Genomic DNA, 12,714 nt, shown 5'->3' with positions numbered 1-12,714 from the left:
TGAATATTCACCTTACAATTTTATTTCTTAAAACTTAACCTAATATGTAAGACATCTTTTATTTGAAGGGGTCTTATTTCCGAGTAAATACGGTAGAAACTGGACTCTAAAATGCTTAAATATACATTTTACATTATAGCATGCAAAATTAAAGTAATATAAAATTAATTAAAAATTATCTCTTTGGTGAAGAAAGAGAATATTTATCCCAAATTGAGAATATTCACAATTTTCGATGCTAACAGAAAATAAAATTTAAAACAGAAAAAAAAAGATCTACATGAAAAATATACAGATAATTAATGGAATACTTCAGTTACTAAGTACAACGTTTTTCTGAAACACTAAGCTAGGATAATGAATAGAATATTATGCTCTATAAATATTGCGCGAATAGTTGGAAAATTTTTAAACAAACATCACATATTAGAAGGAACGCTATACAATAGGAAAAATAAAATTTGTTTATAGAACAGTGATAACATGCACCCAAAGTTAACTAATCAAAATTTGCGGGAATGACTGCTATTCTTATCGAAACACCAGCTATCAAATGAGTACTCTTTGACAAATTAAAAGTTACAAAAGAGTTATAAAATTTTTATATATAGTCCAATTTGGCTGAAACAAAAGCAATCGCAGAGGACTGGAAAAAAAAAACCCTGCTAGTTACTACCGCTATTACATGTTACTAAGCGGAGTATCAGAGAAGAGAAATTTATTTAGCTAACTTATCAATCCAAAATGTCCAACAGGTATTCAGAGGTACAGGCAAGTTATCACAGTTTTTATTCTTCATAGTCGATTCAGCTACTTCGAAATTTGCATCAAGTTCCATTCTTTATTTACAGGATAACGTAATGTCAAAATACCTTTCCCCGGTAGCTAGAATAGACTACACTTTACCGTCTGTGGGAACACAGGTGGCGCGCACAACATTTCGAAATGTTTAGAATGACTTAACGAATTCCATGTAGTCATATGGTTCCTCCTACAGACATGTTTCTGGAAAATAGAATTCATTTTTCCAACTGGGTGCGGCCGCTACGGGCGGCAGAATTTTTCGAATTTAACAAGGAACTGCCCGGCATAATTTTTAGAGACAGAATTTCGGAATCGCAGAATTGGCACCGGGTAAGAAAAAAGGCCTAACACCGGCCATATCTGAATGTTCATTGTTTTGAAATAATATATTTGAAACATGTTTTGAAATAATATATAAAATGCTGATATTTTGAAAAAAGGCTCATTGATATTCAAATACTAAAATAAAAATATGAAGAAAACAGCTTCTAAATGATTCATCTAAAAGCTAACATTAGAAATCGCCCTTCTTTAGCACTTTCGTTACTGTCTTTTGCAAGTTTTGCTTATGGATTCGTAAGGGTGTTCTTATTTGTAGCTAAAATAATTAATTTCTTTATTTCTAACTTTTTCTGAGAGTTTTTAAATCTTGGCTTTTCTCGAAACAATATTAGTTACAGTAAGAAAGAAATTCTGCTAACAAGGAAGATTTCCTTAGCCTGAACTCTAAATTTTTCTGAAAGTAAATAATGTATGAATCAGTTCATCTAGGAATGCATAACAGTAAAAATTTTAGCTGCTAGCAGTTTACAGATAAGTAATTTTAAAAATATAAATAATACAAGATTTAAAGATGCAATGCAGTTACCAAAGTTTTAAAACATAGCTTTGAGAAGCATAGCTAGCATAGAAAATTTGGAAAGTCATTAAGCTATCGATTCATACAATAAAAATGTTAAATAATGAATGAAGAGTAAAAATGGAAAAATATAAATTTTGGTTCTGAGTATATGGTAACTCAATAGGAAAAGCAAAACAGAACTCAGAAAGAATTAATCTTTAAAAATTTAAGACATAATGTAATAAGATACTGGAAATCAGCTTACTGTAAAAAAAAATTTCATATGAGCAAAGTTTTATCGCGGTACAAATAAATATGTAAACTGTGGAATGAATGTATAACCCAAAATAGGCACCCTCCCCCCCCCAAAAAAAAAGGCACGGAACACTAATCTGTTTTGAACCAGCTGCAATAGAGAACTGAATCGAACTACAAGTTTCAGAGAAATGTCTACGATCAGCCGAGTGATAAAATTCGCTAAACACGATTTCAAATTCTGGACAACGGATTAACTGCTCGAGAGTGTGTGTGAATGTTCTCCATGGTAACATGAATATCAGCCAATTTCTTTCAAAAAAAAATTTTGTTTTTCTTTTTTAGACTACCATTCTTCTGCAGCTCTTTTTCCCAATACTAAAAATCCTAAAAAATTTTTCACCTGTCTAAATTCATTACGGACACACTGCAAGACATATTTCATTTCTTTTTTGTTTTATGCTGCACCAAAATGCTTCCGCCTTTTCCTCATGAATCTGTTATACGGGAGTGAGACTGATTTTATTCGTATTCAGTATTTGACGAAATATCAGTTAATTTATTTTAAAATGTGTCACCTGATTTATTTTCAGACAGATTCTATTTAGATCATGAGGCGAGGTTTTCTTATACAGGGTGGGGCAAATAAAAGTGGCCCGGAGAACAGAGTTCCAGGTTGCAAAGTAACACAGCAAAGGAAAGTAATAAAAGTGGCCCGGACGAGCGGATACGATTCGAAGCAGGTTGTTTCGACGCCGACGGTTCGACGCCAACGTTTCGACACCGGGGCAGTTCGACGCAGGGACGGTTCGACGCCATATTTTTTTCGTATTTTTATTTATTTTTAGAATAAATATGAAGTAATATGACTGATTTTTATTAAGTAATATGACTTAAAAATCAGTCAATAATAGTCAATAGTTTAATAAGTAATATGACTGATTTTTTTTATTGAATTAGCGATTGTTTGCATGCATATTTGAAATAAATATATGTGTGTATATATGTGAAAGTGTTCTAGATTTTTGTTTGTGTCCCAGATTAGTGAGAAGCCCCATCGCCAACGTCAAGGCCCCGGGACATGGAGGGTTTTTTTATTTATTTATTTCACAAAACAGCATCAAAAGGCAAAATACACAAATGGTAAATAATGGTTACAAAGTAGTTATATTATATTGCAGACAAATATAATTACAGATAAATAAGATTACAGATAAATAAGATTAGAGATAAATAAGATTACATCACAGAACTGTTATTATACTAATCCATTGCAAAATTATGCGCCCCACCTTTCAGGTATTCCATTATTTCTCTATTTGCAAAATCTTCAATTATTACTTTAATTCTCATATCAGCTCGCAGATACCTATTCCGCTTGGGCTGCGGTTCATCTCCACGTAAGAATTGTTCATAACCTTGATCAATTGATTTTTGAACACGCCTGAGACCATCTATGAATTCCCTTAATGTGGGGTGTGAAACACCAAATGATGATGACACCAATGAATGATGATGCAAACTTATTCTAAAAATAAATAAAATTACGAAAAGTATGGCGTCAAACAAAAGGAAAAAGTATGGCGTCGAACTGACCCCGCGTCGAAACGACCTCGTGTCGAACTGACAAAGCGTCGAAACGCTGGGGTCGAAACGCTGGCGTCGAACCGTTGGCGTCGAACTGACCTGTACTGGATACGATTAGACATGCAAACAGGCATATTACCACGCCACGCAGAGTCGTAGCTGGGGTTTTCAGCGTTCAGGGACAACTGAAAATTTCGCGCCCCCTACTGCTTGTCAAGGATGGAAAACATTTAATTCTAAAATGTCGTAACATCAGTTTGGCACCCCTTGGATTCTACGCCCGGGGACAGATGCCCCCCTTGCCCCCCTCTAGCTACGCCTCTGACGCACACATCACGTTTTCCAAACCGGTTCAGATCTTAGTGCAGTGTCAAAGTGAAAGCAAAGTGTGCAATGCAACGATTAGTCAGGAAATGGCGTCAGACAGGATCTGTTTTGAACAAGTCAAAAACCAAATAGTCAAACGTGCCTGAACACCAGAAAATGTGGCTGCAGTTCATTCATTAAAACCAGCAGATGCTCTTCATCGACTCCAGTTTTGTGAGTGGCTGTTCACTGAGATAACAATGAATGGCTTGGAAATGGATCTTTTCTCTATTTATGATGAAACCTGGTTTCACCTGAGTGGCTATGTCAACTCACAGAATCACAGATTCTGGGCGAGAATCCGCATACCTTCCACCAAACACCATTCATGATCAGAAGGTTGGAGTTTAATGTGCAGTGTCTGCACGCCATATTATTGGTCCCATCTTCTTTCATCAGACGCTGAATTCGGAGTGTTACATTTCCGCCAGTTTTAATCCATTTGAGGCAGCATTAACTCAGGTGGAAAAGACCTACAGTTGCTTCCAAAAGCATGGGGTAACTGCCCGTACAGCCGGCTGCCCCTTGGATCACATTCATACAATCCTCAAACCTGACAGAGTTAGCAGAAGTCAGTCTGATCTCGGCCCTAGATGGCCACCCAGGTCACCTGATCTGTCAGTGGGAGATTGCATTTTGTGGGGAACCTCCAAGTCTAACATGTATCGCAACAACTCTCATATTCTTCAAGAAGTGCAGCAGACCATTTCAAATGAGATTTTAGAAATTTCTGCAGACCAGGTTTGATCTGAATTCAGTAATTTGATAACCAGGGCCCCAAAGTGCCAACAGATGAATGGTGGTCAATTTCAACATCTTCTATACTTAGTACTGTATTTACTTTCCTTTGCTGTGCTTCTTTGCAACCTGGAACTCTGTTCTCCGAGTCGCTTTTATTTGCCCCACGCTGCATTACTTAATCAACTGTAATTGCCCTTGAACTTTAATGTTCGTTTAAAATTTCAGAAATCGAATTTTCCAGTTTAATGTCCTCTTGCGTCGTCTATTAATATCAAATGATTAGTTATACAATCGTAAGCGACATTTATGCCATATTGTATGTATTTGTATTCTCAGATAATGATATAGCTTAAAATTAAAAATCTAATCCAATGTATCCTTACTATTTTAGGCAATGGAAAGCCTCCTAAGTATATATTAAAATTATGTTATTTGGAGCCTTTAAAAACATAAATATTTACAAAATAGTAACAGCAGTTTCTCTTTAAATGAATGTATTACTGCGAGCTACGGGTCCGTGGGTGTTTCTTTAAATGATCACACTGGATGAGAAGGAAGAAATCGACAATTTATTGCAATTAATAAGAATAAATGAAAAAATAATGATCAGTAAATAATAATTAATTAATAAGAGATAGTAGATATTAGGACTTCAATTTAAGAGGAACGTCGTAAATTCCCAATATTACTCCCACAGTAAATTGAGTTAACATTGAGTAAATGGCTATCTCTCTAAATTAGTGACATATCAACGGTTGGCAACGTTTTGGTGACTAATTTTTGTCGCAGAACTTAAGGAGAAATCGACAAAAGTTGTAAAACTTGGCTTTCAGTTTGCGACATTTTGGTCCGGTCCCTATATAACTGTAATAGGTATTGTGATTGAATGAATGTATTTGATTCCTATATGTAACAGCAATCGCATCTGGCCTTCACATGCCCTTCCAGTAATTTCGAGAAGTTAAAGGTACTAGAGACTTCTCGGGGGCCGGGGAAACACTATATAAGACCGGAGAAAGCATCAGTTCCTCAGTTGTTTAGCGTTAGTTCGAAGAATTAACAGATCTCCGTAGGAGCTTATCCTTTTTAGATGCGCTTTGCATTACACTGTGTTTAAAGTTCTTAGTAAGTGTAACTGCTGTTTAAAGTTCTTATTTTAAGTGTAACTGCTGATTGTAGTCTGTGACAATGATAAAATCTTTTCAAGTATTCTTGTGAAAAGTTCCAAAAACGTAGTGTTTCTTTTGGTAACAGTAAATTTTATAAATCTATCATCAATTCTGTGTGCATTCAAACTATTACGAACCCGTACGCATACAACAATTCTTGGTGTCAGAAATGGGATTGAACACTAGTGACAAGAGCGATGGAAGTGCAGTTAAGACAGTTGGTGGCAGCCTATGCTGCACCTGCACTCAAGGAAGAGATAAAAGCCGCCCAAGAAAAGATTGAAGCAGGTGAAGAAGAAATGAAAAGAGAAATAACTACCAAAGTAGTACACATTCGAGGTTATGGAGACAAAATAGACAAGGTTGAAGACAGAGATGGATAGATTCAAGAAAGAGTTTTTGCTGTCAAACAACAAATCGAAGAAAAAGTTTCATCTGTCCAACAACAAAACGAAGAAAGTGCTTCTGCATTCCAATAACAAATCGAAGAAGAGTTTCTAGTGTCGAACAACAAATTGTTTAGAGCGTTTCTGCTGTCCCGAAAGAAATTGATAGCTTAAAGAAATTCATAACGACAGCAAGGAGCAATTCTGACGGCTGTAAATTTTTGCCCATGCCTTCTCAGTCCTCTCTAAGGCTGTCCACTTATGATTGAAAAATCTCCTGGCAAGTATATAAGACTCAGTTCCCTTTAGTAACGGACGAAAATAAATGCAAATTCCCAGGCTAAGGCCTTCCATCTCCCCGCTTCTCTGCAAGCAGACGCAGGGGATATCCTTCAAACTCTGCTTCAGACTCAGAGGCTAGACTTCGAAGCTTTATCCAGCGCGTTGCAGCTGAAATTTGGTGAGAAGTGTTTAAAAGACTACAGCAGATTTTGATTAAAATCTCGCCAACAGAAGCCCACGGAAGCACTCCAGGAGCTCGCCACGGATGTTGAAAAACTCTCTTGTCTCGCCTTTTCTGACTGAAACAAAGGATATCCTGTTCCTACAATGCTTCATCGATGGCATTCGGAATCCTGAGCTACAGAAAACCCTGCTGATGGCGGATAACAATTCTCTAAAAAGCGCTTTAATGTAAGTCATGAAATTTGAAGCAGCCTAGCAAGCAACTGATAAAGGCTGCCATCGAATCAGAACTGCTAAATTTCAAGAGCCAATGAATCAATTGATTGCTCATCTCGACGATTTAAACAAGAAAGTCAATGCCTTGATTAGAAACCGAGTGTTCTGGAACAAATGGCAACACTGTGCGTATATATATGGCTGACGTAGATTTTGTTCAAAACTACCATACGTTGATTCTTAAACTTTATAGCAAATGGGCCACAAAAATCAATATCAGTGATGTTAAATGGGTAAGATGGTGTAACACGCTCTTTAGGCAACTCAGCCATTAAGTGTTGAATTGTGATGGGCTTGTTCATAAAACATGTCACAAATCTGTAGACGATTTTTCTGTAAATGTTTCTGTCATTAAGCGGCCAGAACTTTTTTCGTACCTGGACGTAACAGAGATTGTGATCCTAAATGAAAGTACTTCAAATGAAAAGCCTCCATAATAATAGTAGTTAAACTATGCTTTACTGGTAAAATGATAGTCCGTTTACATGAACGAGCAGGTTCGAGTGGGACTATGGTCCGTCCACTCTAATTAGTCCCATGTCATCAAGAAAGATATTCAGGCGTGCTAGTTCACTTTGAGAGTGAACTCACTAACCCCTTCTTAGTTGATTTATCTCTTCTCCAAACTCATCTTTTGGCTCTCTAATAAAATCCATACCTCAGCAGCTTTCATGCCTTGTAAAGTAAGTACTCCATACCTCTTTGCTTTGGGTTTCTTATAATTACGGATAAGCGTGACAATGAAACTTGCAGCACGAATAAGATTAGTATAATTAGCAAACAAACTAATAATATCATTAAAAAAGGTTTAGTTCACTCAGACAATTAAAAGCAAGTTAGAATCGTTATGCAGTTCATTGTCCTTTTAGAGTTCGTTTGGACACACTTCTTCAGCTCAATTTATAAGTCCTGATAAAGAATCTCTGGCCGTGTTAGAAAATCACAGCATAACCATCATTTGAAACTGTTTATCAGATAGTCAGTTCTAACACCACGTGTCAGAATATCTCCTGGGTTGTCTTTCGTTAGACCATGGAATCGGTCTCTCGGCTGTGATAACTTTTTAATCTAGTAATTCTGCTGGCGATGATGCAACAAAATATTGTCAAGGATTTCTTTTTTCAACGTTTTTACTTCTGAATCTAAACGCGCTGCCAATAATGCTCCAAGTAACTCAAGACTAGGTAAAGTATCGCTTTTCGCAGCTGCAACACGACATTTCGATGCAACAAAACTCACAGAAATTTTCTCTTGCCTACGCAGTCTTACGTAAACAACAGTACCCTACGCATTTTGACTGACATATGAGAAGCAATGGATCTATATAGAATCAGCTTCGGGATTCCAAAATAAATCTAGGAACTTTAATCTTACTTAGATGATGACACTCACAACACCACTTTTCCAACTCTTGACAGAGATCTGTGGGTAGTTCATCATTATAGCATTATAAAGTTTATGAAATGTTACACACATCCCTATATGTTGATGATTTAATTTGCAGTTCAAATTCTGATGAAGAGGCGTAGTATTTATCTTCTACTGCCACTAAAATTCTTAAAGATTTTGGGATGCATTTACGCAAATTTAATTCTAATTAAAAAAGAAAATTTGAGTTAAGAAAAAGAAATTTCCACATTTCTCTTACACATTTAAACTAAGCGAAATGTGGAAAGAAAATAAGTCATGCAGTAAACAAGAAAATCCTGGTCTCCACTTAAAAGTTTTAAGAATATTATGAAATACCGATTCTAGTACCTTTCAACTGGATGCTCAGCCTCTTTTAGATAACATAGAGAGTGTCAAACCTACAAAGCATTGTATTTTAAAGATTATGCTAAAGGTAGGATTCCGTAGGGTTTATAACTCCATTCGCCATAGGAATTAAAAGCTTATTGCTAGACATTTGGGAAAAGGTTTTGGCCAGGGATGATCAGTTATTTCTAGATTCGGAAAATGAATGGAGGGTTTAGGACTTTTCGCCGTCATCATTTCACCTTGGACGTTTCGCCGTCGGGACGTTTCACCGTGGGGACGTTTCGCAGTCGGGATGTTTCGACGTTGGGACGTTTCCCCGTCAAGACATATTTTCTTTATATGACTGTATTTTATCTTGCCGTGTTATATTCGTATTAAATTTATTTGGTTTAATAATTCTGTTTAACTTTTGTATACTTAATAAACTGCTTTTAATATATATAGTTTTTTACAAATATGAGATACAAAGAAATTACACATAGTTAGTTGGAAAACTATGTTAGTACCAAAGAGAACCGGTGCTGAACTTCTGATATAACAGAAGTTAAATTATCGATTTTAAAATTATGCGGGTACGATTGTAGAGACATTAGGTATTTTTGGAAACAAACAAGATGAAAAATTAGCAACGCCTTCGCCGGGAATCGAACTGAGGACCTCTGGAATACGCGCTCAGCGTGCAGACCACCACACCACGAAGGCATGCCAAGAAAGCGGGAGAAATACCTTATATACTCCCTCTTTTAAAAAGCGACTGGTTTTTTTAGGGGACCCAATTGCCAAATTCTGTGTGAGGAGAATCATCATTCAACATCCTCTTAGGCGCCACTGTAGAGACATTAGGTATTTTTGGAAGCAGGCAATATGAAAAATTAGCAACGCCTTTGCCGGGAATCGAACTGCGGACCTCTGGAATACGCTCTCAGCGTGCAGACCACCACACCACGAAGGCATGACAAGAAGGCGGGAGAAGTACCTTATACAATATTTACATGATTCGTCAAAATTTCTTAACATTTAAACGGCTAATTCAGAGAAATCCGAGAAATTCACATTTTTATGAAATCTGAATGGTAAACAGAATTACTTTGGAATCTTGTCAGCATCTTACTCTCTTAAAACTAAACATGTCATGTGAAACGGTGTATTTGTATAAAACTGTACACAATTTTTTTTATATAAAATGTTTATTAAATTAAATTAAGTTATTAAACTAAACAGAGTTATTAATTTAAAGCAACTTAATATAATACAGTCGTGTAGAGAAACGGCGAAACGGCCACTGTGAAATGGCCACGGCAAATAGTCCCCATTCCCTGAATGGAAAGGTTGGTGCTCTGAAACGGAACATCTTAAGAGATTAAAGATACCTAGAAAACATTTCCGACAGGGAATGAGTTCGATAAAAATCAGTTACAAATCCACATTTTCTGTGATTCTAGTCCTAAGGCATTTGGTGCAGTACTTAATTTAGGTACTTGATTAAAGACAATGAAATTAAAACAAGTTTCATCTGGGCAAAAAGTAAAATGGCTCTTTCGAAACGAGTTACGCTTCACCGGTTAGAATTAACGGGTTCCGTAATTGCTGCAGTGATATTTAAAACTTTGAATATGGCACTAGACTTTCAAAATGCAAAGGTAAAGTTGTGGACAAATTAAAAGCTGAATTGGGTAAAAGCACCTGATACGAATTGGAAGTGCATCACTGATTTTGCACACTTAACTTTGCCAATTTTTTGTGGCAACTCTGTTGCATTTTATTGTTAGGATTGTTTTTAGTACCAACTGAGTCGGTAATAATAATTTTGAAATCTCGTTTGAGAGTAATTTAAAACAACGAATAACTTTGTAAATAAACTTTGTAAATAGTTAGCTTGTGTCTTGATCTGTTCGCATATTGAAGTGATTTTCTTGAACCGTATTTACGGTAAGGCTAACGTGCTTTTGAAGGGCAAATGGCGCTTCACTCCTGTTTATATAATTCCGGATCCACTAAATTCATTTTCTCGGGTATCACAAGGTTACTAACATCGACAAACTTTGAGTATGTTTGTAGAGTCATTAGGTTAATTGGAAGCCGGAGAGATGAAAAATTAACAACGCCTTCGCCGGTAATCAAACCGCTGACCTCTGGAATAGCGGCCCAGCGTGCTACCGTTACACCACGAAGGCGCTAGGGAAGTGGGAGAAATACCTTATATACTCCCCTTTTTAAAGGGTGACTAGGGTTTTAGGGGACTTAGTCGAGAAATCCTGGGTGCGGAGAATCATCATCCACAACCCTTTTAGTTCGGGCGCCACTGTAAAGTCATTAGGATTCTTTGGAAGCAGGCAAGATGAAAAATTAGCAACCGCCTTCGCCGGGAATCGAACCACGGACCTCTGGAATACCGGCCCAGCGTGCTTACCGTTACACCACGAAGGCACGCTAGGGAAGTGGGAGAAATAATTTATATGTTAAACCTGCTATTTTCGAAATTGCTGAAAACTCTTTTATAAGTCTGTTTATGATTATAAGAGCAACTGTTTTTTCTTCTTTCCTTAGTTGAAATACCTGATGTACAGCAAACCGAAATGTTTGTCTTTTCATTTTTGAATTAAGTTATGAGTCATTTCTCCCGCTTGCTTAGCATGCCTTCGTGGTGTATTGGTCAGCACACTTGGCGCGTATTCGAGAGGTCCGTGGTTCGAATCTCTGTGAGGGCACTACTCATTTTTCATCTCTCCTGCTTTCAAAAAATACCTAATGTGTCCGCAGTTGCGCCCGAACTAAAAAAGGTGGTGGATGATGATTCTCCACCACCAGGATTTGGCAAATGGGTCCCCTAATTCCCAGTCGCTTTTTAAAAGGGGGCGCATATAAGGTATTTCTTGCGCCTTTTTGGTGTAGTGGTCAGCACGCTCGGCGCGTATTCGAGAGGTCCGTGTACGAGTCCCGGCGAGGGCACTGCACATTTTTCATGACTCCTACTTCGAAATCATCTAATGTTTCTACAGCGGCGCCCGAACTGAAGAAGATGGTGTATGATGATGCTCCACCACTAGGATTTGGCGATTGGGTCCCCTAATCCACAGTCGCCCTTTAAAAGGAGCAGTATATAAGGTATTTCTCCCGCCTTCTTAGCATGCCTTCGTGGTGTAGTGGTCAGCGCGATCGGCGAGTGTTCGAGAGGTCCGTGGTCCGATTGCCAGCGATGGCATTGATCATTTTTCGCAACTCGTGCTTGCTAAAAAATCCTAATGCCTCTATAAGCTCATTAATAGTATTAACTCGTGCTCTAAGTGTCACTTATCTTTGCGTTATATTTAGTGACAAAGGTGTGCTTGTATTTTTTTGCGCAGAGTTTTTAGTCTAGTTCTATTTATGTTATCTGCAGTCGCATTTCACATTCAGCATTTTGTTTGTTTCTATATTTTATTTTTGTTGCTATATGCATTGAGAAAGTGTTTTTACGTAAATACGTTGTTCCGAATTGCATTAAAATATTTATAGCTGCATGAGGAACTTTTAGGGATTCTGCATGAGTCTACAACCAAAAATTTAGGCGGTGTTCTTACTCTTAAATTTAAATTTAAACGTCGAATATATTGATATATCGATTAGTTGTTCAATTCCTTCATTGGCAAGCCTTCCCATATATCGTAGTACCTTGAACGGATTTTTTATTCTGTCATACTTAGATTTTACTTCAAGGAAATATTCTGTTACACTTTTCGTCAATTGAAAAAGATGCTCCGTGTATAATTTCTAACATTGTCTCTGTATTCAACTCGTTATTGTGACGTCAGAGATCATGTGATTCTTATGACGCCAAAGGTTCGGAAACTTACATGACCTCTGACGTCACCAGAAAATCAATCTCCTAGGATCTACTTAAGTGTTGTACCTTACAAATCCTCGCACAGGCGTGAAGATGAACACAGCCAGGAAAAGAGTGTAAAAGACCCTTTTATTGATCACAAGCTATTTAACAGATAGCACGCCTTTACATGCTTACACAAAACACCGACCACTTGCGTTGAGAACTTAAAATGTAATGCAATATTAAATTTAAAGGTAAAGA

At 37.1% G+C, this 12,714-nt stretch overlaps 1 protein-coding gene across 1 annotated transcript in view; it reads right to left on the bottom strand.

The window, feature by feature from the left end:
• Nucleotides 1–919, bottom strand: part of LOC118193926 (eukaryotic translation initiation factor 4E type 3-like) — a 77,258-nt gene extending 76,339 nt beyond the window's left edge. Inside the window, exon 1 of the mRNA XM_035365087.2 lies at nt 732–919. Coding sequence (XP_035220978.1) covers nt 732–838 — 107 coding nt within the window. The 5' untranslated portion in view covers nt 839–919. The remainder of the gene's footprint in view (nt 1–731) is intronic.
• Nucleotides 920–12,714: the final 11,795 nt, after the last annotated feature.

The sequence above is a fragment of the Stegodyphus dumicola genome, chromosome X1 (genome assembly GCF_044657685.1).
Source record: "Stegodyphus dumicola isolate Sdum_Otavi_A_Nest chromosome X1, ASM4465768v1".
Classification (NCBI taxonomy): Eukaryota; Metazoa; Arthropoda; class Arachnida; order Araneae; family Eresidae; genus Stegodyphus; species Stegodyphus dumicola.
The sequence above is the reverse complement of the archived record's forward strand: the minus strand, read 5'-3'. Positions and strand labels throughout refer to the sequence as shown.